The 24,238-nt window shown below is 39.0% G+C and overlaps 1 protein-coding gene across 1 annotated transcript in view; it reads right to left on the reverse strand.

The window, feature by feature from the left end:
- Positions 1–15,738: 15,738 nt before the first annotated feature.
- Positions 15,739–24,238, reverse strand: part of LOC139719071 (dystroglycan 1-like) — a 49,504-nt gene continuing 41,004 nt past the window's right edge. The window contains exon 3 of the mRNA XM_071630512.1: positions 15,739–18,713. Coding sequence (XP_071486613.1) covers positions 16,308–18,713 — 2,406 coding nt within the window. The 3' untranslated portion in view covers positions 15,739–16,307. The remainder of the gene's footprint in view (positions 18,714–24,238) is intronic.

A 24,238-nucleotide genomic window follows, 5' to 3' on the forward strand; every position in this document is an offset into this window, starting at 1 on the left:
CAAAAGCAGTGTATAGGCCATATAATCAGGATTTGAAGAACTTGAATCTTTATGACAGTTGTTAGTAAATGGCTCCACTCAATGACAATATCAGCCTATCATAATGCAATTATGTTTCGGAAGGATACAAAATTCATATTCTTCAAATTCTAATCGCTTTTGAACTAAACAATGCCATCTCATTTGAAGGTATATGGACCCAAAATGTGTATAGTAGGCCTAAATGACAGCACTGCCATGTATAGGGTTTTATGTGCATGATAACTTTTTCGGTTGTGGCGCATGTAGGAGCCTACATTTATTTTCAACAACAATAACCGTAATTATATCATTACAATTTTCTCTTTTTTTATCTAATTTTAGAGAGTATATAGTAGGTATAATAAAAAGAAGGCTGTAGACCTGTATACAGGATACTTGATAGTATACATAAATGAATATAATGACGACAATTTATAGTTCCTAACAACGGAAATCTCTGTCTTTGTCTATACGAACCACTATGACCATGCAGCCTATATACCTTAATTGGAGAAAGCCTTCATTTGTATAGCACTCTTCACTCAGGCATCCGTCTAAATTTCTTCCGATTGTGTCATTTTGAATATTGGTCATCACTTCCCTTTGTGGGGCAGGTTGTACAATGTGGGCGCTTTCAGACACGTTTTGTATTCGTATAGGCCTATTATACATAATGAATTTTCATATACGGCACAATTGGCTTCTTTAATGATAGTTATGTTCCGAGAATACAAAAAAAAATGAATTAATGAATAAGATTACTGTCAGACCCCCCCCCCCGCCTAAAAAAAACCACAAACAAACAAGCAGGCTAAGGAATGTACAGTAAATCGAAATTGTTTTCAAAATTATCATCTGTTTAAAAATCAGTTCACGTCAGTGTTAAAGTTGACTTTTATTTATAAGAGTAAAATTTGCAAAAACATGTCTCATTCAAATGTGACGTGAAATACGAAGAGGTGGTTTATACTGGAGGTTGCGGAGGTTGTGGAGTCAGTATTTAGGAAGTTTATAGATGAAAATAGTTGGAAAATAGTTTGTGATGACAAATGATGCAGTGTCTAATCTGTCAAATATAGAACAATAAACAACATCATTGCCCGGTGGTTATAATTATATCTCTCAAAGGATCACAATAATATTTCATATACGGAAAGCAATATTATCGTTATTATTATTATTATTATTATTGTTATTATTATTATTATTATTATTATTACTACTACTACTACTACTATATCAATATTAATATAACAATGTATTATGATAATGAAAATGATATTATCATATTATTTCTATTGTCATATAAATAGTCATGTTTATTTACCCTTGTTGGGTGTGAATAAACAAACTCTATTATAGTGATCAATGTTCTTCGTGCATGAGAAAGTTCTCGGTGGTATTTTCTCCACCAAATGCTATTTGTCAGATATACCACTACACACAAAGGTGTATATAGGCCTAATGATGAACGCCGTGAGTACTATACAACACATCCATTCTGCAGACATGCTTATTGGCCGGCAATATCATCAATATTCTCCTATAAAGTATGCTGCGTCTAACCGCGTGAAAATCGATCTGAAGTGAATCAGAGGCCTAATTTCAAGAGGCTGAATTTTAGTTTCGGCCAAATATTCCAAACCACTTATATGGCCAGCACCTCTTTTCACGAATGGGTATATCATACACCAGTATTAACACCATATAGACGGGATTGTGGCCAAAATGAGTAATACTCGCAGTCATGATATAAGACTGACGAAAACCTGATGGCAATCATTACAGAAGAAAGAAACTATGATCAGAAGCGGACTGCAAAGTGGCCAGGAGTTGAACTTCTGGAGTCCCGCTCCGCTGAGATCGGAAGAGCTAGACACAAACATGAACAGGAAGAGAATGGCAAAGCAGTCAGTGTGGATAAGAAAGAAGGGGGGGGGGGGCTTAAAGGGAGACTGAGAAGAACAGCGAGAAGAGGGCGCTTCCGAAAAATGAGGCAGCGGAACAGGGAGAATTATTCCGAAGAGAATATTGCCCTAATCCGAGCTAACCCCCCCCCCCTTTTTTTTTCCATCCCGCTGTAGACATACTGGGCATGATAAGCTGAAACTTCATCTTTGTAATATGGGAGCACAATGTATTGATTATCCTGCATGCATAACACTTAAATTTACATCTTGTTTTACCCAAGTGATGTATTGATTTCTATAGTCAGATCGAATTATGGAAATGAAGATAGTTCAATACCATGAAGCAATCCTAAGACAGAACAATAAAGCCTGATTGATCAAAAAAAAAAAAAACCCGACACAAAGTTGGTCACTTATAATAAGTGTTGTGTTGACACTCTATTATGAGAACAAGGAAAGTCAAACTTCAGATAATAAACTTCAATAATAATAAACTTCAAATAACAAGCGTTTCTTCTTGGATGATTCCATTTGAATTTACATCTTTAATATTTTGCTAATACACGCAATTCGAAGAATAGATTATAGATGTCACAATGACATCCTGGCATCAAGTATAACCTTTCATTTTTGCAACCGAAAAAAAGGAAGAAAAATCACTGCAATTCCATTCATTTAAAACAAAACGTATCAGGAACTCACGAACTTGCGCTGTGTTGAGTGATCAATAGACATTCAAAATTATATTCGAAAAGATCAGTAGGGATAGACTTGTCATCTTCGACATGCAACTTTAGTCTACTCCCCCCTTTTTTTTTCTTTCTTTTTAATGAATCCCCCTCTCTATTCAAGATTCCCCTCCGATGCATCCGGCAGACCTGTACTTCTTGTAAGCTGCCATTTTGGTCTCATGACACAAATTCTCCTCTCAGAAGTTTTTGTCCCTTCCTTTCTTTCTTTTTCTTTGTTTTTGTGTTTGTTTTGTTTTGTGTATTTTTTTTTGAGGGGGGGGGGTTGTTGTTCATTATCTTAGTAACCTACTTGATTTCGTATTTCAGTCCCATATTTACGGGGTCTTCTTCATCCACTTCTTCTATACCGGTACTATCTTTGTTGTGGGTGTGTAAAACAAGAAGAGAGAAAGAAAAAATGATTGTATCCATAATTGAGTGTATATATTGCATATAAAATGTCCATGGATACGCTGAACGGCACTGTGGCAACAAAGAGTAAAACCTTATTGACTGGGAACCGAACTGAGGGCTAAACACTCCACCGGTAAGCAACACAGGCTTATTAGTGCGGCGCTTTGTTGTTGGCTGAAAACGTCATGATGTCATTAATTATTGTCAACACACTGCGTCTCAGAAATATAGTCCACAGAACCAATAATCGATATGAATATTGTTACGATGAATCAAAATTAATATATATAAGCAATATAGGTCTACGTCGGTGATTACATTTTGTGATGAAGCAGTCATGTTAACTTCTTATATCATTTCAAGAAATTATATTATATTGCTTGATTGTGATTGATTTGATTGTTTGGTCGTCATCTGTTGCACAACCGAGGTATATTTTGGGCGGTTTCGAAGTAGGAAACCTCCTTGATTTTACCATCAGCTGGACCACTCTATACGGAAATCCTGAGCCCCGTTTGATATCACACAATATGGTATACTTTATCAATAGTAACTCTGCAGGGTGCAATCAATTAGAGTATCACCATCCGTGTGATTTCTTGGCTACGATTGGCTATGGGATAGTGTTACTATATTATGGACTAGTAATGTAGAGTCACCTTATCTAGTTTATGCAACGGGTCGTGAGGAGAAATAATTTACGTGTCCGCTATACTAGGGACTTGTGATAAGCAAGGAACCACTTGACCCTTTCGAAGGACTACATGGTAAGCAACGAGGATGCTGAAGTGCCTCGCCTATAAGAAAACAACTGCAGCCAGGGGACTGGAACCAGGGACCTCATGATTGATATCCCATGCTCTTATCCACTGGGCTACAGCAGCGCTATTCATATCGCTTGTCTCCCTCTTGTTCGGATTTTTATGCCTCCGCCCGAAGGGTGCCGGAGGCATTATGTTTTCGGGTTGTCCGTCCGTCCGTCCGTACGTCCGTCCCCATTATTTTGTTTGCGCGATAACTTGAGTAATATTGAGTGGAATTATACCAAACTTGTTTTTAGTATATCCATTTCTTACATTATTGTCATCATTTACCAACTTTGGTGTCTTGATTGATCATAAACAAAACGCGATAAAGAACTGAGAAGCATGTGAAGTAAAATACAGGATGCTCTTAGGGCATTTATTTTAACAGAGAAAGCTTCGAATGAATATCATATAAGAGTCCATCTATGTCCTGTCATCGTAAATTATTAGCAGAACCAAGAAGCAGCGAATCACAGACTTTTATATAGCCAACAGGCATTTCAACACACCAAATCGCTTTAGAAAGCGCTTGCATGTTTACTGCTATAAATATCAAGGCTGCATGAGGCCTGAAAGCAAAAAGAATAAGAAGAGAAAAGAACAAAAGGGACGGAAAAGGTGGAGTGGAGAAGAAAGAACAGGAGCAGAAGAAGATGAGGAGGAGGAGGAGGAGGAGAAAAGAAGAAGAATCTCCATGCAGTTAGTTTCTTTAAACCTGATAATCTTGGCGCACTACATCACATCATCATGTTAATAAAGGGTGTGTACAGTTCTGGTCGAGGTGAGGATTTAGCTTTTAACGTTTTGCGAGATATTCAGAAACCACTCTATGAGATGTCAAAGAGCATGCAGTTCTAAGGGGTATCAAAAGATTATTCGATGAAAATCGGTTTTGAAATGGCTGAGATATCCAAAAACAAGGTGAAACAAAGAGATCCTAATAAAGTTGTGGCATGTCGCCTTTTATTATTAGCACATATTTGGATATCTCAGCCATTTGAAAACCAATTTTCATCAAATAAACGTTGAATCCTTCTTAAAATTACATGCTCTTTCATATTTCATACGAGGCTTTTCATTATCTCACTTAGGAATTTTCAAAACATGAATCCCCACCTCAACCAGTACTGTACAGTCCCTTTAAAAGAACAGTATGGGAATTAGGCCTATGATTTCTCCTCGCTGTGCATCATCCGCTTTTTATGACCTTTTTGCAGAATTCATTGACATTTTCCAACTACAGATTACAGTGATGATTTATGGCTTATCTCCCTTAGTCACAGAGCATGTGACGAATAAAGGATATGAAGGATTAAAGGATTACTGTAATCCACACGCGACGGGAAGAAAAGATGAACATGTCATGTTGCATGAAATAAAAAATACTTTGTAAATCAAACAAAATGCCTACAGCACGGTTGAAACAAAAATAATAAAAACAAAACGGAGCTGACAATATTCTTCTTTTTTTTTTCTCGAAAAAGACTGATCCATGGTATGGACCCATCTCATTAAACAAATATCAAAATGATAAATCATATTATCTGAGCTCGAATTTCCTCTAAAGGCTTCCTGTAAAGAAGTCATCATTCTAGTGTTTTTCGTATAAATAAATTAAGTAAAGGAGGCTTCAAACATTTTTGTTACAAGACAAGTCGTTTAACGAAGATATACAGTACGTCATACAAAACTTCAGTTTCAATCGAAATATAATTTTAGTATCATGTTGTGGTTCTTTGTCCGCTGTAAATGAAAATTTGGCCAGACGTTGCACTTTTCCTGATTTCTCCTGATGGAACATTGCTACGATAGTATTTTCTTTGACTTTCTCAGAGAAAAAAAAATCACTGTAATAACTAGCAAGGGCATCGATGAAAATTATGAGCAACCCCCCTGCATAAAATATAACATTTTCGTGGTACATTATGCCACGTGATGTTTTGTATTTTGCTCAGAATTTTCAAACTGGGTTACGAACATGCAGAGCGAGGAAAAAAGAGTAACCAGATTTTCATTGGAGGAAGCAAATATTATTGTGTACTTTCTGTACTTTCGTGGACAGCATAAAGCACAGAGAAGGAGCACGATTTCTTCGCGTTGTGGACTCATCAAGATGGCGAAACCGCAAGCTTGGCTAATGAACGAAGCGATGCTATACCATGCCGCATTTATCATTCGGTCGGCTGTCGAACTCATTTTGCTATGTGGTTGAGTTCCCTTGCGTTTTTGTTTTTGTTTTATTTTCTTTTGTTTTTGAACAGTCATTCAAATATAATATTTATATGTTTATCCGCTGCCCTGAAACAAAATGGATTTTCAGACCTGTCGGTGAGTGGAAGAGCGAGCCTCGAAATTGGGTGACATAATATTTCCCCAGACAAAATAATCAGTTATTTTCTTCTCTTTTTAAACAGATTGTAAACAGTCCAAAGGGACATTCACCCACCGGTCTTTGACATTAAGATTGTTGTTGTTTGTAAGCTTGGTTAAAAAAAAAAGCACATCGGGAAAAACATTTCACTTTTGGATCCTCTTGCAATTGCAGCAGTGTGTGTGGAAACATTTTGTGATGCTATCACAACAGTACACAGTGAAATCGTTAAAACTTACCGCATTGTATTTCGAACCGCGAGGATTGACTAAGCTTTGCAATAAAGATTCCCTGTTGATTGAATAAATGCATGAATATAATTATGAAGGCTTTGTTTCATTTTGAAAATGATCAAAAAGACTTGACTGAAGAAATCTATATAGAACTCAGCCGGAGGGGGAAAAGTGATACGGAAAAGAGTGGCAGGCGCAAGGGAGCTGGTACAACAGCTGAAAATCAAGAGCAATTATACTGTACTTGGACTACCCTCTGTTGTATTTTGTTTTGTTTCATGTAAGGCTGTTTGTGTGTTGGGGAGGGGGGCGGATAACAAAATACTGACCTTCACATCATAATTCTAAAATAAAATCACAGCTTTAACTTTACATGCCACACTCATACAATTATATCGATTACACTCATTCATGAAGAATGCAATATTAATGTTGGCCTTTTACTTATATAACTATTCTCAGTTATGTTCACTAATTGATAGGCCTAATCGTCCATAGAATGAAACACCAAACTTAAAGGCGAAGAAGGGGACAACAGTTATATAAAGAATGGGGGTAAAGACTTCTTCAATCTAGTATTAAAAAAAAATGTCACAATTCGTTATTCCGAAAGTTTGTTCATACGAAAATGAAAGTGTTCGTTATTCCAGGTGTTCGCAATTCTGAAAATAAAATGAGGCTCGTAATTCAGGGGGTTCGTTAAGACGGTTAAATGGAAAAAAAAATCCTTCCATCTGCCACGGTGCTGATAATGTTGCACGGAAATTGACAGAGAAAACAAAAGCTATTTGTTATGCTAAGATGTCGTTATGAATCTTAATAATCAATAAGAATATAAATAAAAAAATTATGAGAATAGATCGTGTCGAGATGTAATCCTTGACATGATTTCATGATCACTTACTCGTTGCAGAAATTTGATCGGGAGGTTGTCATGATAGAAAAGCAAGAATACAATTACTATTACTAGTAGTGCCGCAATGAAGAGTCCATTGCCTGTCTAACGAATCACGAATACTACTACTTAATGAGAATGCCAGTAAACAAGCAATGCTAATGTTCCCTTCGACGGTGGTGGCGGGCTGCCGCCGCGTCGACGAAGCACGTCCCGTCCGACTGACAAGCAGCAGGGCACTGAACTTCGCGGAGGGTTTTTTGAGTTGAGTGACCGATGGAAGGCAGAAACCCAAAGCAGCAGTTGAGTAACACATGAATTAATTATCTTTGGAAGACTGTAAAGAATGTTGGATAAACAGACTATACAGCAATCTTTTCACTTGTTTGTTTGTCTTGAAGCAAATTTTTATTTGTTTTGTGTGTATGTTGTTTTTCTTCCTTTAATATTACTATTATTATTCAGGTTATCATCTCGTCTCGGGTATAACATGAGAAAAGAATATGACATAATCTAACTCAGTAGACCTACTAGTAAGAGCAATGTAACAAGCATCAGATGCTCCTCATGATCATGTGCATAATGTCGCTATTACAGGAAATTCGCGTATACAAAGTAGAGAAATATACAACTCGCTTTCAAAACGTGATTTAAAAATTGCGTTGAAATCAGCTGCATGATCGTAATGATTATCGAACAGATAAAATTGAGGATGATGTTTTCATCCTAGAATTTAACATATTAAGGGACACAATTAACGCTCTTTGTTTTCTTTGACTATACTTCAGACCTTCAGGGGGCATTACATCAAGCGTTTTTACCGATATCTTTTTTTTTATAACAAATTTGCTATCCGCCAATCAGATGCAAGGATTTCAGTAGCTTAAAGCAGTTTGTCAGAAAAAAAAATGTCTGACGAAACGCTTGATGAAATGCCCCCCCCCCCCATCTAATCTCCGAGACGACTGTCTTGCAGAGTTGACATGGTAGGCTTATAGGCATGAATGAATGTTATATGAAATAGGTGACCTAAGCGTGTATAATTTATGGTGTGACATACTCTCAATATGGACGGAGGGCTGAGATGACAATATATATTCAAGTAATTTAAGGGCAGGAACTGTGGAGATCTGGAATTACGATTTCGTTTTATAAATGGACCAGTGACACAATTAAGCTATAGTAGTAACCTTCTCAATATACCTGGATTTGTATTTACTTATTTTCTTTATTTTTTCACCGCTGTTATGTATGTAGGTACATGTATTTACATAATATACCAAAGAGGTATCACACGCATATCACGGTCAAAGGACGCCCATGCACAATTAGACGAAAAAAAAAATATTGATGGACATCGAAAAGCCTGATTCTGGGACCTGTTGCATAAAAGTTACTATTGTGGTAACTTTGCCATCCAATGGTAACTACCATGGCAACAATAGGACTACTCCACAGCCAATCAAAATCAAGAATTCCATGGAAGCTACCATTTGGATGGCAAAGTTACCATAATGGTAACTTTTATGTAACGGGCCCTAGAAAACCCAAAAGGTAAGTTTTATCAGTTGACTTATTTAATTGACTGATAAAGGGTTGATCTGATGCGTTGTCATTCAATTGTGGCTTTTTATGCGACAGGACTCGAACATTGCACTTGTACTTTGTGGTATTCTAAAGTTCAATGGAGGGGAAGCGCAAAGTGAGGCTCGGTCAAGAATTTAGCTGTCTGCCTCCCTCTACTGACGCTTGTTCGTCATCCTCACGCTTGGTGCCTACAGAAAATGGAGCGCCGCGAAAGAAAAAGATGCATTTGGCATAGTTAGCCGTTTGTTAAACCTACGAGGTGGGACCATCTCCCTAGTAAAACTAGAAAAGTCCATAGTTGTTGTTTTTCCAGTCTATTTCATACAATGCTGATTCGATATGTTCCCTGGAGAAAATTCAGAAATAATTCTATCAATTGTTCTGATGGGAGTACTACCGCATTTTGGAGTGTGCCAATATCTCTGACCTTATCATGTATTGAGAAAGGAATGTCTGTACATGTATGATTCTACTCATCATTGTCACTGCCATCATCATTAATCATCTTCCTCAGTTTCAATGGCACATCTGTATCATCCGTTGTCATGCCTCTCATCTTCACCCTTTATCCTCTTCCTCCTCCTCATCAAGCATCACCCACCATTCTCCATGTTATCATCACTGTCATCTTTCACTTTTTTTCCCCCAGAGTATCATCATCTATCATCAATCATTACCCATCCTCCACATTATCATTGCCATCATCTTTAATCATTATCATCATTCATCATCAGTCATCACCCATCCTCCTCCTACTTCACATTACCATCACCATCATCTTTCATCATTATAATCACCCATCTTCCTCTCAAAATGTACACTAATATCATCACCATCACTTTACCATTATCATCCCTCATCAATAACCCATCTTTCTCCTCGACTTTAACATTATACCATCATCTTTCATTTTCATTATCCACCATCAAGTTTCAATCATCATCACCCTCCACATTATCATCACCATCATTTCACTATCATTATCATTATCATCATCATCCATCACCAATCATCAACCACCCTCTTCTTCCACATTATTACATGTATTGGCATCATCTTTTGTCACCATCATCCATCATCAATTATCTACGTAGTATTCTCCTCCTCCACATTATCACCATCACCATCATTTCACCATTATTATTATCATAATTGTCATCTATCACCAATCATCACCCATCCTCCACATTATCATTGCCATCATCCATCACCACCCATTTTCCTTCTCCATGTTACATCGCTATCATCTTTTGTCATTATCACAATCCACCATCTATCATCACCAATCATCCTCCACATTATCATCATCACCATCAGCCGCAATTATCAACCATCGTCTTCTTCCACATTATTGTCGCCACCATCTTTCGTCATTATCATCATTCATCACCACCCATTTTCCTCGTTATCATTGCCATCATCTTGTCATCATCATCATCATCCATCATCAATCATCACCAATTCTCCTCCTCCACATTATAATCATCACCATTATTTCCCCATTATGTTATCATCCACCATCAGCCATCACTCGTCCTCCACATTATCATCATCACCATCACTTAACCGTTATCACCCATCATCAATCATCACACAGGGATCTCCTCCTGCTCCTCCATATTATCATCATCATCACTTTACCATTATCATCCACCATCAATAATCCCCCTTTCTCATCCACATTAAAAGGATCGTACAGTTTAGGTTGAGATGGGACTTGATGTTTCCAATTTCTTTTGAAGATCATTTTTTTAGATAATGAGAAACCTCTTACAAAATATGAAAGAGCATATGATTCTAAGAGGAATTCAAAGTTTATTTGATGAAAAGTGGTTTGGAAATGGCTGAGATATCCAAAACAGAGTGATATTAAGATTGCTTTGTTTTTACTTTGTTTTTGGATATCTCAGCCATTTCCAAACCGATTTTCATCAAGTTAACTTTAAATTACTCTTAGAATTGTATGCTCTTTAACATTTCACAAAATGGTTTCTAAGTGCTGTATCTTGCAAAAGTTAAAAGCTATTATTTTCATCATCCACCATCAATTATCATTCATCATCATCCTCCATATTATCACCATTATCATCATCACCCACCCTCCTCCTCCACATTATCATCGCTATTATCTTTCGTCATTATTACCATCATCAACCACAACCCATTTTCCTCTTCCACATTATTGCCATAATCTTTTGTCATAATCATCCATCAATTACCTTCCCTTCTCCTCATTATTACCATCATCATATCCCCATTAATATCATCATCAATCATCACCCATCCTCCTCTTTCTGTCATTGTCACTACCATCACCATACTCATCTCCTCCTCCTCCTCCTCCTCCTCATCATCATCATCATCACCATTGTCATCATCATCATCATCATCATCATCTTCATCAATCATCGTTTTCTTTCATCATCAAAGCAACATCTCAAAGTCACGACATGCAGAAGTATAATCACAAAACAAGTATACTTTTATTATTTGAAGGAACATTATAAAGAAACAGACTTACATACATACATACATGTACATAAAGGTTGATAAATACTTGGGGGCCGCACAACGTAGATGACCTATGATCGGCAAGTTTGGAGTACAAAAACAATATACACATATCTATAACCACACCTTTTGGCTGAAAAACAAAAGAATAAAAAGTGTTTAAAGCAGCAGACCTTGTAATAAATGTCAAGGGAAAAAAGGTCAAAGAGAAATAGAGCTATACATATCATCATATGAAATAAATTCAAGCCTGCCATATCCCAGTTTACACACGATCTACATAATAAAGGTGGCCACTATTTGAGAATACAACTTTTTGTTTGTATTTCCATTGAATACAGGAGATTTCCTCAGTTCGACAAACACATGACTTTGTCAGCACACTCAATTTCGTGTACACTTTTGTACATTTGAAGCATAGCTTTGTGCTTATTAATCTCACTCAATATTTGGAAAAGAAACGTATGATTGCATCAGTGTAAGAATAATCAATGTAATCACTGACTGCATTAGACTCCCTCTACCTCTAATTTAATTTTACTGGCTGATTTGCTGCATTAAAAAAGGCATTTCCCATCAACTTCCACCAGCTTGGGGGAAAAAAAGAGAAAACCAGCTACATATCTTCACCTTCAATTTCCTCTTAATGATATAAAACTCTAACAGGTTCTAATTCAATATGCAAGTGATAACTTCTCACTTCTGAACATTTCGCAAAAAAAAAAGAGAAAAAATATAAAGAGCAAGAAAAAAACAAAACAAAACACGGGTACATTTGGTCACTGGGAAGAAAAAACCAACCTTCAAATATACAAACTCATCTTGAAAGTCTGAAAACAAATGCGGCTTAAATATATCTACAAGTTGTCATTTGTTCAAGCACCTTTAGTAACTTACACTCTGTACATGCATTTGAACTGATACAATTTTGTTTCCTGAACACCAACATAGTTTCTAAAGTAGCAAACCGTGTTCAAATATGCAGGGTAGTCATCTACAGACGCATTCTAAACGGACAGCACGCGGCCTTGCAAACTCGGGTAAAACCGGTGTTACAGCACGCGGCCTTGCAAATTCGTGTAAAACCGGTGTTAAATCGGTGAAGTTAAGCAAACAAACGTGCACGGTGTGATCTAAACGAGAAATGAAAAATATAGCTCTGTCATGTGAAGGATGATGTGCATTGATAATAAGGGTGACAGTTGCCACTGCAAAAGAGCACGGAAGGTACACGCCCTGCTAATGAACTGATCGAACATGAACAATTAACATCATGAAATAATAATGAGCCTACCTACACTAACTCCCTTCATTTAGGCATTTTCTCTTTTCTTTTTTTTTTTCAGAACAGCCCATGAATGTGAATTGTCCAGTTTCATGCAGAATATCTAAACTCACATTAAAAAAAAAATGAGTATCAAAATTGTTGAATTAAATAGTTATGCTCACAAGATCGAAAACAAGTACTATTTACAAGGATAAATTCAGTGTTGGGACCCTTACGCTAGTCAGAGCAGTAACAAGGGAAATGTGACTCCAACACTACATGGACGCGTCAAAATTGAATAGCAACTTCTTCATTCTAGTCCAAGAAGATAACTCATTTCAAAAGTGAAAGAACACAGACACTAAAATCTGTCATACTTTTCATATCTATAACAAAAATAGAGGAGAGGATATCGGGGAGAATTACAACAAAAATACAAAGAAGGCTTATAGCTCATAACTGAATGATTTGAATCAGAATCAGATAGAAATAAATGCAGATAACCAGCAGGACAGAAAGATAATAAGACAGACAAGCTTGTAGCTTGTCTTTATTTAGAGAATTGCTCTTCTCAATTTCATGTTCACTCTCTGCAGAGAACTTCAAGGCATACAATTAGTACTTCTCCACTCCTCAATAAGTAATCTTTTATCGGGGCATGAACGCCCAAAGTACTTATAATGCACATGTTTGTTTGTTTTTTTTCATTCACTAAATCAGTGACCTGAAGCAACATATTACAAATCCATTTCCTGTTTTTTCTTCTTTCATCACCGTTTTCTTTTACGCTGTTGTACAATCATTTCACTGACTATCAAAATGATCTGAACTACCTAAGTTTGTTTCCAAGTAGTGTGGAAAACATAAATGCAGCATTCTGTCCAAAATCTGTTTTTACTCAATTTTGGTATTATCACTAGTATTATTCTTTCAGAAGTACTGCCACATGAGATGTTTTCCTTTGTGATGGCAAAGCAAAAAATGTAAGAACATCTTTATAGGGCATTAATGGTGCAGCCTGATGAGAATATTCATACAATATAACCGATCTCGTTAGAAGAAATTTAACAATTGCATGTACACCTGTCATGAGCTTATGCATGTAACAGTTATACCACATCATATCCACACAAACACAAAGGGACAAGTTGGCAAATAAAAACGCAATTGCAAAAAAAGCCGGAAAATAGAGTATGTGTCCCTTTCTTCAACCGAAAGACTGGAAACTCTTAAGCAAAAAACGTTTTGCCAAAATGATGTTATTACAGGCAGTGACATCCCATGTTACCAAGAACATACACGTGAGTGGAGTTCCCCAGAGGTGAACATCTCAAGACAAGCATTAGCCAACACTTTTGTGCAAAGGTAAAATTCACAATAAAGATCTGAGATGTGTCATTTAGTGGCAGTTTTGCACCTGTTTTGTAAAAGCAAATAGTAGAGTCATTTCCCTGATTCATTACCTACCCCCCCCCAAAAAAAAAAGTCACTATCATAATCATAACTGAGTGAATCCAAGAAATCACCACAGGACAAGTAACTACACCTGTAGCTTCACTCTTCCTACCCTACAAGTGGTTTTTACTAAAAACTATCAATGCATGATCTCAGAAATGAATATTTTCCTATAATTCACCTGAAAAAGCCAGTTCCCACTGATACCTCAGAAAGAATAAAAGTACATCAGACAGTAACAGTAAAAGAAAAGAGACTCTCATACCATTGTCTGACTTTATCCATCTTACCTACCGGTACATGAGAACAGAAGTTGGATGAGTGGAAAGTACCAGACCAGCTCCCCAATCTTCCCTACAGTACCTGAATGTGATCCCCACCTATCATACTGCCTACATCTGCTGCTATCAAAGGCCAAATCTGGCACAAGCCACGGACCTATACAGATATCAACCCATCCATGACTGTGAATCTTTTTTTAATTTGTCTGTCTGTCTGTCTGTTTGTTAGTTTGTGAAAACATCACTTTTGAGTCCCCTCAAAAGAGACCACACCATTCATCTGACTCTGACTGCAGTACTGCTCACACATGATGCTAGCACAGCCTGGACTTTGGAAGGCAACGCCTTCTGGTCACCCTCACTCCCCTGACTTGCCTCTCCTATGGCCAGCGTGATGCTGATCAAAATGTAAATAACTCTTTACCAAAATATGACAATGTTACATCAGATAACCACATAATATTCCTAAATCCTTATGCTATATACAATAGTACTTTATTCTTTAGTACAGACTGACTATACAAAATGTCTCTTTAAAAAAGAAGAAGAGAGAGTACTTCAAATTCAACACAACGTCCTCTTGACAAATTAGATAGATTTTACAACGCAGCAGTTTAGGATTTAGCACAGAAATTTAAGACAAATGAATGAAGATCCATTCTTTGGGGAGAGAAAAAAAAATCACAAAAAATACAATTTGAGAATTCTGAGTTGTGTCTTTTGCTTAAGACTAAAACAAAAAATAATTTCGCATGTAACTTTTGCTTTCTGATCCACATGGTCAGAGTACAAGTGAGAATGAAAGTGTTTGTGGCTGAGAAGATTCTTAATACCTTATATCACACTTCTTCTCCGTCTTGGCTACCAACAATGCCTAATGCATCCAACCCATCACTGTTCATAAATACGTAGTGCATAGCAAATGACACAAACATAATGTAAGAATAAGCACAGAGCTTGACGGCTAATGGGGGAATAGATAATATGAAAGAACTAAAGGTATTAATATGCATAACGTGTGCCACGGAAACGGTACGTACAGCAGTGTCTCGTACCAATCGAGTGCTACATTGTACAGAGCTATAAATATTGAGCACTGCCAATGCTAATATTGCAAAAGAGTGCCGTGGCTTCGGCAAAAAGCTGTTCATTCGGCACATGCTGCTGGCAGGTTTGTGGAGCATTTCACCACATTGGTACAAGCATTGCATAAAATGAATGAATATTCGGATACTTGTGGCTTCGATTATTGGAAGAATGAATGAGACTGGAAAACAGGTTTTTGCTTGATTTTTTTTCCCCTACCAGAAGCTGCGCTGTATGACAATATCTAATAACTTATAGGACATTAAAAAAATCTACTACTGAAATGAAGTACATTGAAATCATGATATAGTGTAAGTTGGAAATACCTTGGGTAAAGCACAATATTTGAATATTCCTCTACATAGATGATACAAGACATGAACATTAAATAAATTTGAGTACTTATGAAAATGGTCAAACTCAATTCAAAGAATGTCTCTTCAACCCATTTCCTCTTTCTCCTCATAACTACAAAGTTTTTGAGTCAAAAAAACAAAAATATGTTACTGTCCTGTCTTCATCATGCACATTTGTAAGTTTGGCTCGTACTCTTGAAGCCTCCACTTGTCTTTACGATGGCATCGCTGACTGACCAACGCGAACAGACTGTTGTGAGTTGAAACGCGAGTGACGCTCTGAGAGAAAACTTTTTTCAAGGCATTGGTCTGAGAGGGACTATCGTTTTCTTTCTTAAAAGTCTGCTCAGGGACATCACCAAAATTTGAGGAGGGCGGAAGGGTTAAGGGGGGACGTACGCGGGGGGTGACTGATACCGCGTCGTGCTCGACGAGTGGGGATTCCTGCTCTCTGGCGGCGAGGAGGTCAGAGGCGGAGGAGGTTCATACGGCGGGGATCCGCCTAGATCTACCATGGGCATTCCAGGTTTGTCTGCATCGTCAGACGGCTTGTTGTCGTTCAGGAGTGGCTGCCTTGTCCCGTCTTCGGCAGAGTACTCCGGCGGTGGCAGTGGGGGCTTTTCGTTCTTCATGATGAGGGGAGTGGATGATGGTTGCTTGTCACCCTCATCTAATTCCTCTGCAAATATGATTGGAATGCCCTTGTTGATAAAGGTGTTCTGGTCTTCGTCGGACAGCTTGCCTTTGCGATTCTTTCGGTAGAGGATGAACACGACGATACCAGCCAGGATGATTATGAAGGCCACAATTACTCCTGGAAGGACATTTGTAATCCACGCATCGTTAGATTTTGTACCCGTATCAACTGAAGGCGGGAATGCCTTGGTTGTCTGGGTGGTCATTGCTGGAGTCGTTTCATCGCATGTTCCCTGAGGAGAAGCTTCCACACCAGATATCTGGTACTCGGGAGCAAAGGCATCAATCAGCTCTTGGGTGGGTTTGCCATCCTCATCAACCAGCTTCATCATCAACTCCTGGATGAGGTCGATCGGACAGGAATCCTTGGGGATGGTGTTGTTGGTGAAGGAGAGGATGACCGAACCACGCCTGATGCCAGTTATGGTGAGAGCGCTGGCATCTGGATCACCATAGACACTAGCTATTCTGTTGAGAATGTCTAGCTGCAGCGCTGGGTTGTTGACAAACTCATCAAAGTCGATATTCAGGGTGGCACCCATGGCGACTGGCGGAGGCTCTGTTGGAATCGTGTTGGAGTCTATGACATGAACGTCAAAGACATCTCTGACGTATATTCCTCCTCTATCTTGAGCAACTAGAACATACGAAGCAGGCTCCAGGACCTTGTCTGTGTACCCGAATATGGTCTGACTATTTTTGTCTAACTTAAGCCAGAAGTCAGATGATAGTTCCAAGCCATCAAGAGTGAGAAGGGTAAGATCCAGGTTACGAGTGTCTCCCTGTTCAGGATCATAGAAGGTGTTTGCGGGGATGACATACACCAGTGGAACACCAACAAACACATCGATTCTCTCCACAGGATTGGGGTTCTTCGGCGGCCTGTTAGCTTTTGTTGTTGTTTCCTTTGGTGTAGGTGTTGTTGGTGTAGTCGGTGCTGATGGTGTGGTAACAGGCTCCGTTGGTGTTGGCATGATAACAACCGTTGATGGTGTCATTGGTGCAAGGGTAGCACTTGAAACAGGAGCTGAAGTCACCGTAGGTACACTGGGCAAACCTTTTGTTGACGTCATGGATGGTACAGGTGGGCTAAATGTACGTGTAGGTGCCTCAGTTGGCACTGCTGAAGACGTTACAACTTGTGTTGCCATGGCCGTGGGTGTTGGTGTCGGTGTTATTGCTGGTGTTTTATAGAAAGAAGTTTTGGAGGCCTTGACTGTTGGGGACACTGACACCTTTCCAGGAGTTGTCTGGGTGTCTGACACCATCATGGTCATGGTATCTTGAGTGCCAGCCGTTCTGATCATACTGCTCAGAACCGGAGAACTCTCTGACGGGACAATGTGCGTTGATGGAGTGACAGTGGTTGGGGCAATCTCTGTCGGCTTGGGAGCACCAGTTGGGAGCGGAGTTGGTACGGGAGTACCCATGATGGGGACCTGTCTTCTCACTCTGTTTTTGACGATGGGGGTATTGCTGCTGACGTGCCAGCCCTTGATGTCATAGCCCAACTTCTCAGCCATTGAGCCATCTTTGGATGCGCCCTCCAAGATGGTCACCACCGGAAGCTGGTCGGCATTCCTACCGCAACCCACCACCCAGCTCAGAGACAGTCCCTCGTGCAGGGCCGACACCACGTTGCCACTTCCAGCTGCAAGAGCCTGGTAGCCCTTCACATCCTGTTTCTCTGGCAGCAGCCTGAAGGCGGTCAGGGATACTCTCGAGTACCTGGACATCTTGGATACAACGTGAACCCTCTCCTGAGGAGTAAGCATGGTCCAGTCAGCGTCGAGGATAATCGTTGCCCTGACTGCTGGTTTCTCCGGCGGACACACAACCACGCCATCTTGGTGCTTCGTTGATTTGGAGTCTTCGGTACCTTTTGCCTGCGGTGCATCATGGTGGAGCACATTGACACTGAAAACATCCTTGGTGTTTGAGCTTTGCTTTGTAATGTTTGATTCCTTTCCAAAGGCAGTGACTGATATGAAGTGTTGGCGTTCATCCTCTAAGCCTGGTATACCTTCCAGTTTGTTTGTCTTGTTGCAGAAATACAGCCACTTTGGTAAGGATTGTGTTCCAACTTCTCTAATCTGTAGAAAAAAAAAGAAAGAAAAAGAAACAGAACATGAACACTCATATGGCAAATCACAACAAAATTTTAAAGCAGTCATGAAAAAGTAAAACTTTCATTGATTACAGAGCAAATGCTGTCCTCCACCCCCCCCCCAAAAAAAAAAAAAATATGTCAGTTGGTTCCAAATCATATCCTGGGTAATAACACAGATAATTTACATTACAAAAAACAGGAATTCAGTCATAGACGCTGATCACTAAAATAGTGAAGCAGTATTTCTGCAATGCTTATTCTTTCTTTAGTATAAAACATTGTATTACAAACAAATTTTTGCTATCTTGTACACATCTTTAACTTTCCATCACCTGCAATGCCAAGTGTGTTTAATGCAGTAATAAAGCATTAGAGGCTCAGGATATAAAGTGGTCTACTGCCCTCTAGTGGTAACTTAAAGTCAAGGTGATGACCACTGTGCAGTTCGTGCAGTGGCAGTACGACAATGTATGAACTAACCGAACAGAAAGCCAATTTCATAGGCCAGATTTCATTTAATCAGTGCCTTGTTAAAAATTTCCTTGTATGACATAAGCAAAAAGATCTGAACACACAGCTGAAGTTATTCTTTTTTCTTCCTGGAAGGAGAGGAATGATTATATTGGTATAAGTAGGATTAGCTGGCATACAACACATCTTTTTTTTATTGTCAGTCCAATGTGAGCAAACTATTTTGAGTGCCCATGTACGTGTGCATGCTAAATACTGTAAAACATGATATATTCGCGGCATGAATATTTCGCGAATTGGAGCCGATGGCCTTTCTCGCAGCATGAAATTTTCGCGACTTGCCACTGGCATCCAATGCATATTGTGTAGGCAAAAATTTTCGCGTGCATTTTAATTTCGCGAATGTTGCCGCTCGCGAAATTCGCGAAATTAAAATGCACACGAACATTTCTCGTTTTACAGTACTCCAGAGGCTTCAGTATTCATATATATATAAGAAAAGATTCCACTCAGGTTTTGGGTGCAAGTTCTCGGGGGTGGAGATGCCTCCCAGACCCTATTCTTGGTTTTGACCATCCACCTGTCTATTTACCCTCTTCCCATACCCCCTCCTCCCCCTCTCCTCCTCCTCCTCCTCCTTTGGTCTAGCTAAAGAAATGACCTCATCCCCATCTCTCTCTTTCTGGGAGGCTCTAAACAGGATTTCCTGGTGTGTAAACACAGATCTTGTTATCCTCTCCTCCAATTACGGGGAGCTGAAGATTTTCTCGCCAGGAACACCTCCCGAGATGAAACGGCTCATCCCATTAGCGCTCCAGTCTTCTTCCGCCCTTTTATCACTGTCTGCACTGCAGTCCTTCTTTCACAAAAGCACTGCACATCTACAAAAATCACAACCTTCCCTACTTGCTGTTTCTGCACAATAGGTCCATTCACACACACACAGAGACACAAAAAAATGGGATTCAAATCGTTACTCAAATCATGCCTTATTGTGCTCTGGGTCACCACACGTGTACAGGAAAAAGAAATTGTGTTCCAAATCAACAAATCATCAGGATTGGCAATTAGCAAGATATTTCTGTCCCTCTGAACTCACGCAAAAACTCTCAGTATTTGATCACAATTGTTCCATCTGCTCTTTCGCCACAAACGACAAAAGAAAGTATTGCAGAAGGCAGCTGAACACAGACTGCAATCACAAGCACACACACTGGTGTGCCTAATGATATGGGGGTGGGGGGATAGAAGGGGGTAGGAGTGGGTGGATGAAGGAGTGAATATGATATTCGAAACGGCAATACTCGAGCAGATCCTCACGACGTCTGGTGGTTTCATTACCGCAGACACAGGCCTGCTTGAATCTAATAATGCCCCACGGGAAACCCACACATCTGGACAATTGGAGCCTCACTGTTTTTGCTTGTTCTTCTGAGCTCTACGTCCCCTTGAGATTCACCTTGCCCCAAGAATACTGCTTTCTGCATGGTCGGAATCATGGAGCTACTGTTGTAGCTCCATGGTCGAATGTACTTTTCTGTTGTCTTTTGACAAAAGCACCCTGCTAAACCATCTTTCTATCATCAGTTTCACCTCTGCAAAATGACTCTATCATGACCATGAAGAGATGACCACTGATTAAAGTCTTCAGTTATGGACGAGGGAAGAGGCACAATGGAGATCCCATGCAGAACTTAAGTTCATTAATCTTACATGAGTGTTTTGAGCATTAACATAAAACTCCAAATGAAACATGAAAAATATGCCAGACAGGGACAAACATACACCCTCAATGCTTCATCTCGGAATTCACAGTTGCATCCTCTATAGCTTAAACTGAAATATTGGCAATTGTGCACAAACGGTTCAAATAATGCAATAATGCTATCCAGCACTACTACATTGGGCAATATGTGCAGTGCAAACTGTAAATCACTTACACTACAACAACATTAACAACAACAACAACAATGACAAAAACCACTTGTTGCTTTCAAAGGTTTAAACAAGCAGGCAACCAACAGAGTGGCAGAGTGATGCTTGTCTCTCACAACATTTGTGAGCTGAAAACATGGTGGGCTGAGAAAGAACGTCATCCACTTTGTCAACAGCTAATGAGGGTGCCATAAATTCAATTTACCTTTATTTCACCCCTCCCTCACTCCCTTCCCCCTCCCCCCCCCAAAAAAAAAACCCTGTCATTTTAGAAACTTTCCATGTGTTTGTTATCGAGGTGTAACAAGATGGCAATTGTGGCAGACGGGTGCATGTACGAACAGATTTTTGAACAAATAAGCCTTGTTTGGTGACACCCGTTTCAGTCTCACTGGGATGAATAGTTCGCAGATCATCAGTCAGATGACTTCTGCAGCTGTGCAGGCCGGAGCCGGGTTAGCTAAGCTGTTGAATACCCTCCTCTGAATGCCTCGCTTGTTTCCGTTTTCTTACGCAGCCGAGGGAAAAACATCACGAGCAGTGGGTCAAGAAGCATTCCTGTGCTTTCTCAACATGTAAATCACCAGATGTTACTTGATGAAGGGTCTATGCAGAGATTCCGCCAGCCATTTTTCCATTATATCACACTGATACAGTTTACATTCAAATCAACCTCTTCGGCATAATTACCATATCCACCACTGTAGTTGACTGAGAACACTTTTCAAAACAAAAAGGCCTTTGTTCTACTCTTGTTTAAATACAACATGCCAAGTTTGTCAAAGGTTTCCTTTGCTGGGCATGGTACATACACTTCTGTACCATCTACTGATTTAGTGAATAGGCCTATACACTGCTTTTCATTTGTAAAAATGCAAAAGGTTGTATATACAGCAATACAAGCCACAGGAATATGTTGATCGAGCTTCAAAGCTGTCATAGGTCCTCTTAAAATTATTTTGCATCATGGGACAAAAATCCTGAAAATTTGGATACAATATGTATCTAAATATGCCTACATCTGGTGCAAACAGAATAATGAATGTAACTTCTTAAAATGTCAAACAAATGCACTATGAGAGTTGCATTTTTTTCACCTTTTTTTCCATGAGAATTTGACAAAGCATAGCCCAACGATTGCAAAATAATAAAGAAACGCAGAGGGAACAGTCTGTAAAGGCCCTAATGAAGAACACCGGAGGGGGAAAAAAACAACAAACAAACGCTACAAGTATCCGTCACACACACTAAAGATTAATGGTCCAAAGACCTTCAGTGTATGTGCCCTTCAATATGGTGTATAAAGCTTGAATGCATGGACATCTGTTATCATATTACTTCAGTAAATGGTGCAAATATCCCAACGGAGTCTCAAGAATATCCAATACATTTTTTTTTTCCTGGCCATAAAGAGAGAGAGAGAGAAAGAGAGAGAGAGAGAGTGAATGAGGATTGGGGGGGGGGGGGGCAGGGAGGTGGGGGAGGGGGTCCCATGCCTGTAGACTACACCCACGTGCACAAGAGTGGGTACTCCACTGTGAGGGAGAAGCATGCATGTAGTAATGGTTAACGGTAAAAGGGAACATGAGATGAAATCCTACATTGATATTTAGTGCCATAAAGTAGTTGCAGGTACATGCATGTTTCACTCAACTGATTTGATTTATTCCTTTAGGGTTCTAGCAGCACTACTGTAAACACAGTGCTCAATATCCCATCAACACTCTACATTCATAATGAAAGAGAGCAAAACAACAATAACCTTCCAAACATCTTTTATCTTTGGTACGCATGGTAATACCCCGTAAAACACTTGCGCTCATTGTGGACTATTAATTCTCAATTTTGTATTACATAACTCCATCTTGGAGTTCATCAAAAAAGAATCACTCAACCTGATGTCACTACCAGGACTTTGTCTAGTTATGACATCTTAACCTCAAGTATCAAATTTCCACAAGTAATTGTGACCAATATTGACCACTGCTTTAAAGAAAAAATCAGAAACTTCAATATTCCAGAACTCCCTTTTTGCCCACTTTGTCTAGATGCCAGCAATTCGCTGCTTTTTGGTTGTTGTTGTTTGAATGAACTCTTATGATATGAACTCGACCATCAAGTCCAGTTTTTAAATAACAAAATAATTTGGTAATGACCTGCTGCTGTGATTACTAGTATACCGTCTTCCCTGAAAAAAAAAAAAGCCTTAAATTCTACCTGGAAGACATCACAACATGCATCGTTGTTGTTGTTGCTGTTGTTGTTTTTTTGGGGGGTGTACTATGTTAAATGAGACAAATTTTCTATGAACAAAACTCTCTCAATGTCTAAAGAATGGTTGAACTTCTACATGTAGGTGATCTCCAGGTAATTGGACATAGAGTAACTGGTACTATTTTAAAAGCTATGGCTTGAAACTTGTCATATTTCAAAATTTTCCCATAATGCAATCTGTCACTTGAAAAAAAAAATACTGCTAACTACCATCATGCAGTGTTGTAAAGTTGTAAGAGCTGCCACAATACAAGGTTAAACAGCACTTAATAATGTTTTCACTTCAAGCTCACAAGCATGAAAAATAACCTTGATTAATGACAACTTCTTGAAAACTGAAAAGCCTAAACACATCCAGAGCTTACTGAAGGAGAGGGAAGTATCATTCTGAAGGTAGTTTTGTTTTGGTAGTGTTATTCTGAGGGTAGTATTGTTTTGAAAACTGATACATCGTGAAACGTAATACTCACTTGTGGGTAAAGGTGGAAAATCCCACCAAGTCAATTTCTCAACCATTAACTGGGTCAAAGGAGGTCCACATGAATTGATATCACGAACTGTCTGACACCTACATGAACATTGCACGGAAGTAGAGTTTAAAGGTCCTGTTTACCTTTGGGAGCAGTGATTTAAAAATTTTTCAAGATATCACATTTGATGCTTATGTGTAGGTCTGTTGTATCACTAAACATCCTACCATATAAAATTTTTGCAATAAAGTCTAAAATACCAGGAGATATCAGTACTTTTCTCATCAAACCGTAACTGTAGACGGTTTAGTCTTGAAACATTTTTATTATAACTATTATTCACATTTTGCCTATTCAA

This window comes from Diadema antillarum, unplaced genomic scaffold (assembly GCF_040938485.1).
Source record: "Diadema antillarum isolate AM-2024a unplaced genomic scaffold, OU_Dant_1.0 scf00000103, whole genome shotgun sequence".
Lineage (NCBI taxonomy): Eukaryota > Metazoa > Echinodermata > Echinoidea > Diadematoida > Diadematidae > Diadema > Diadema antillarum.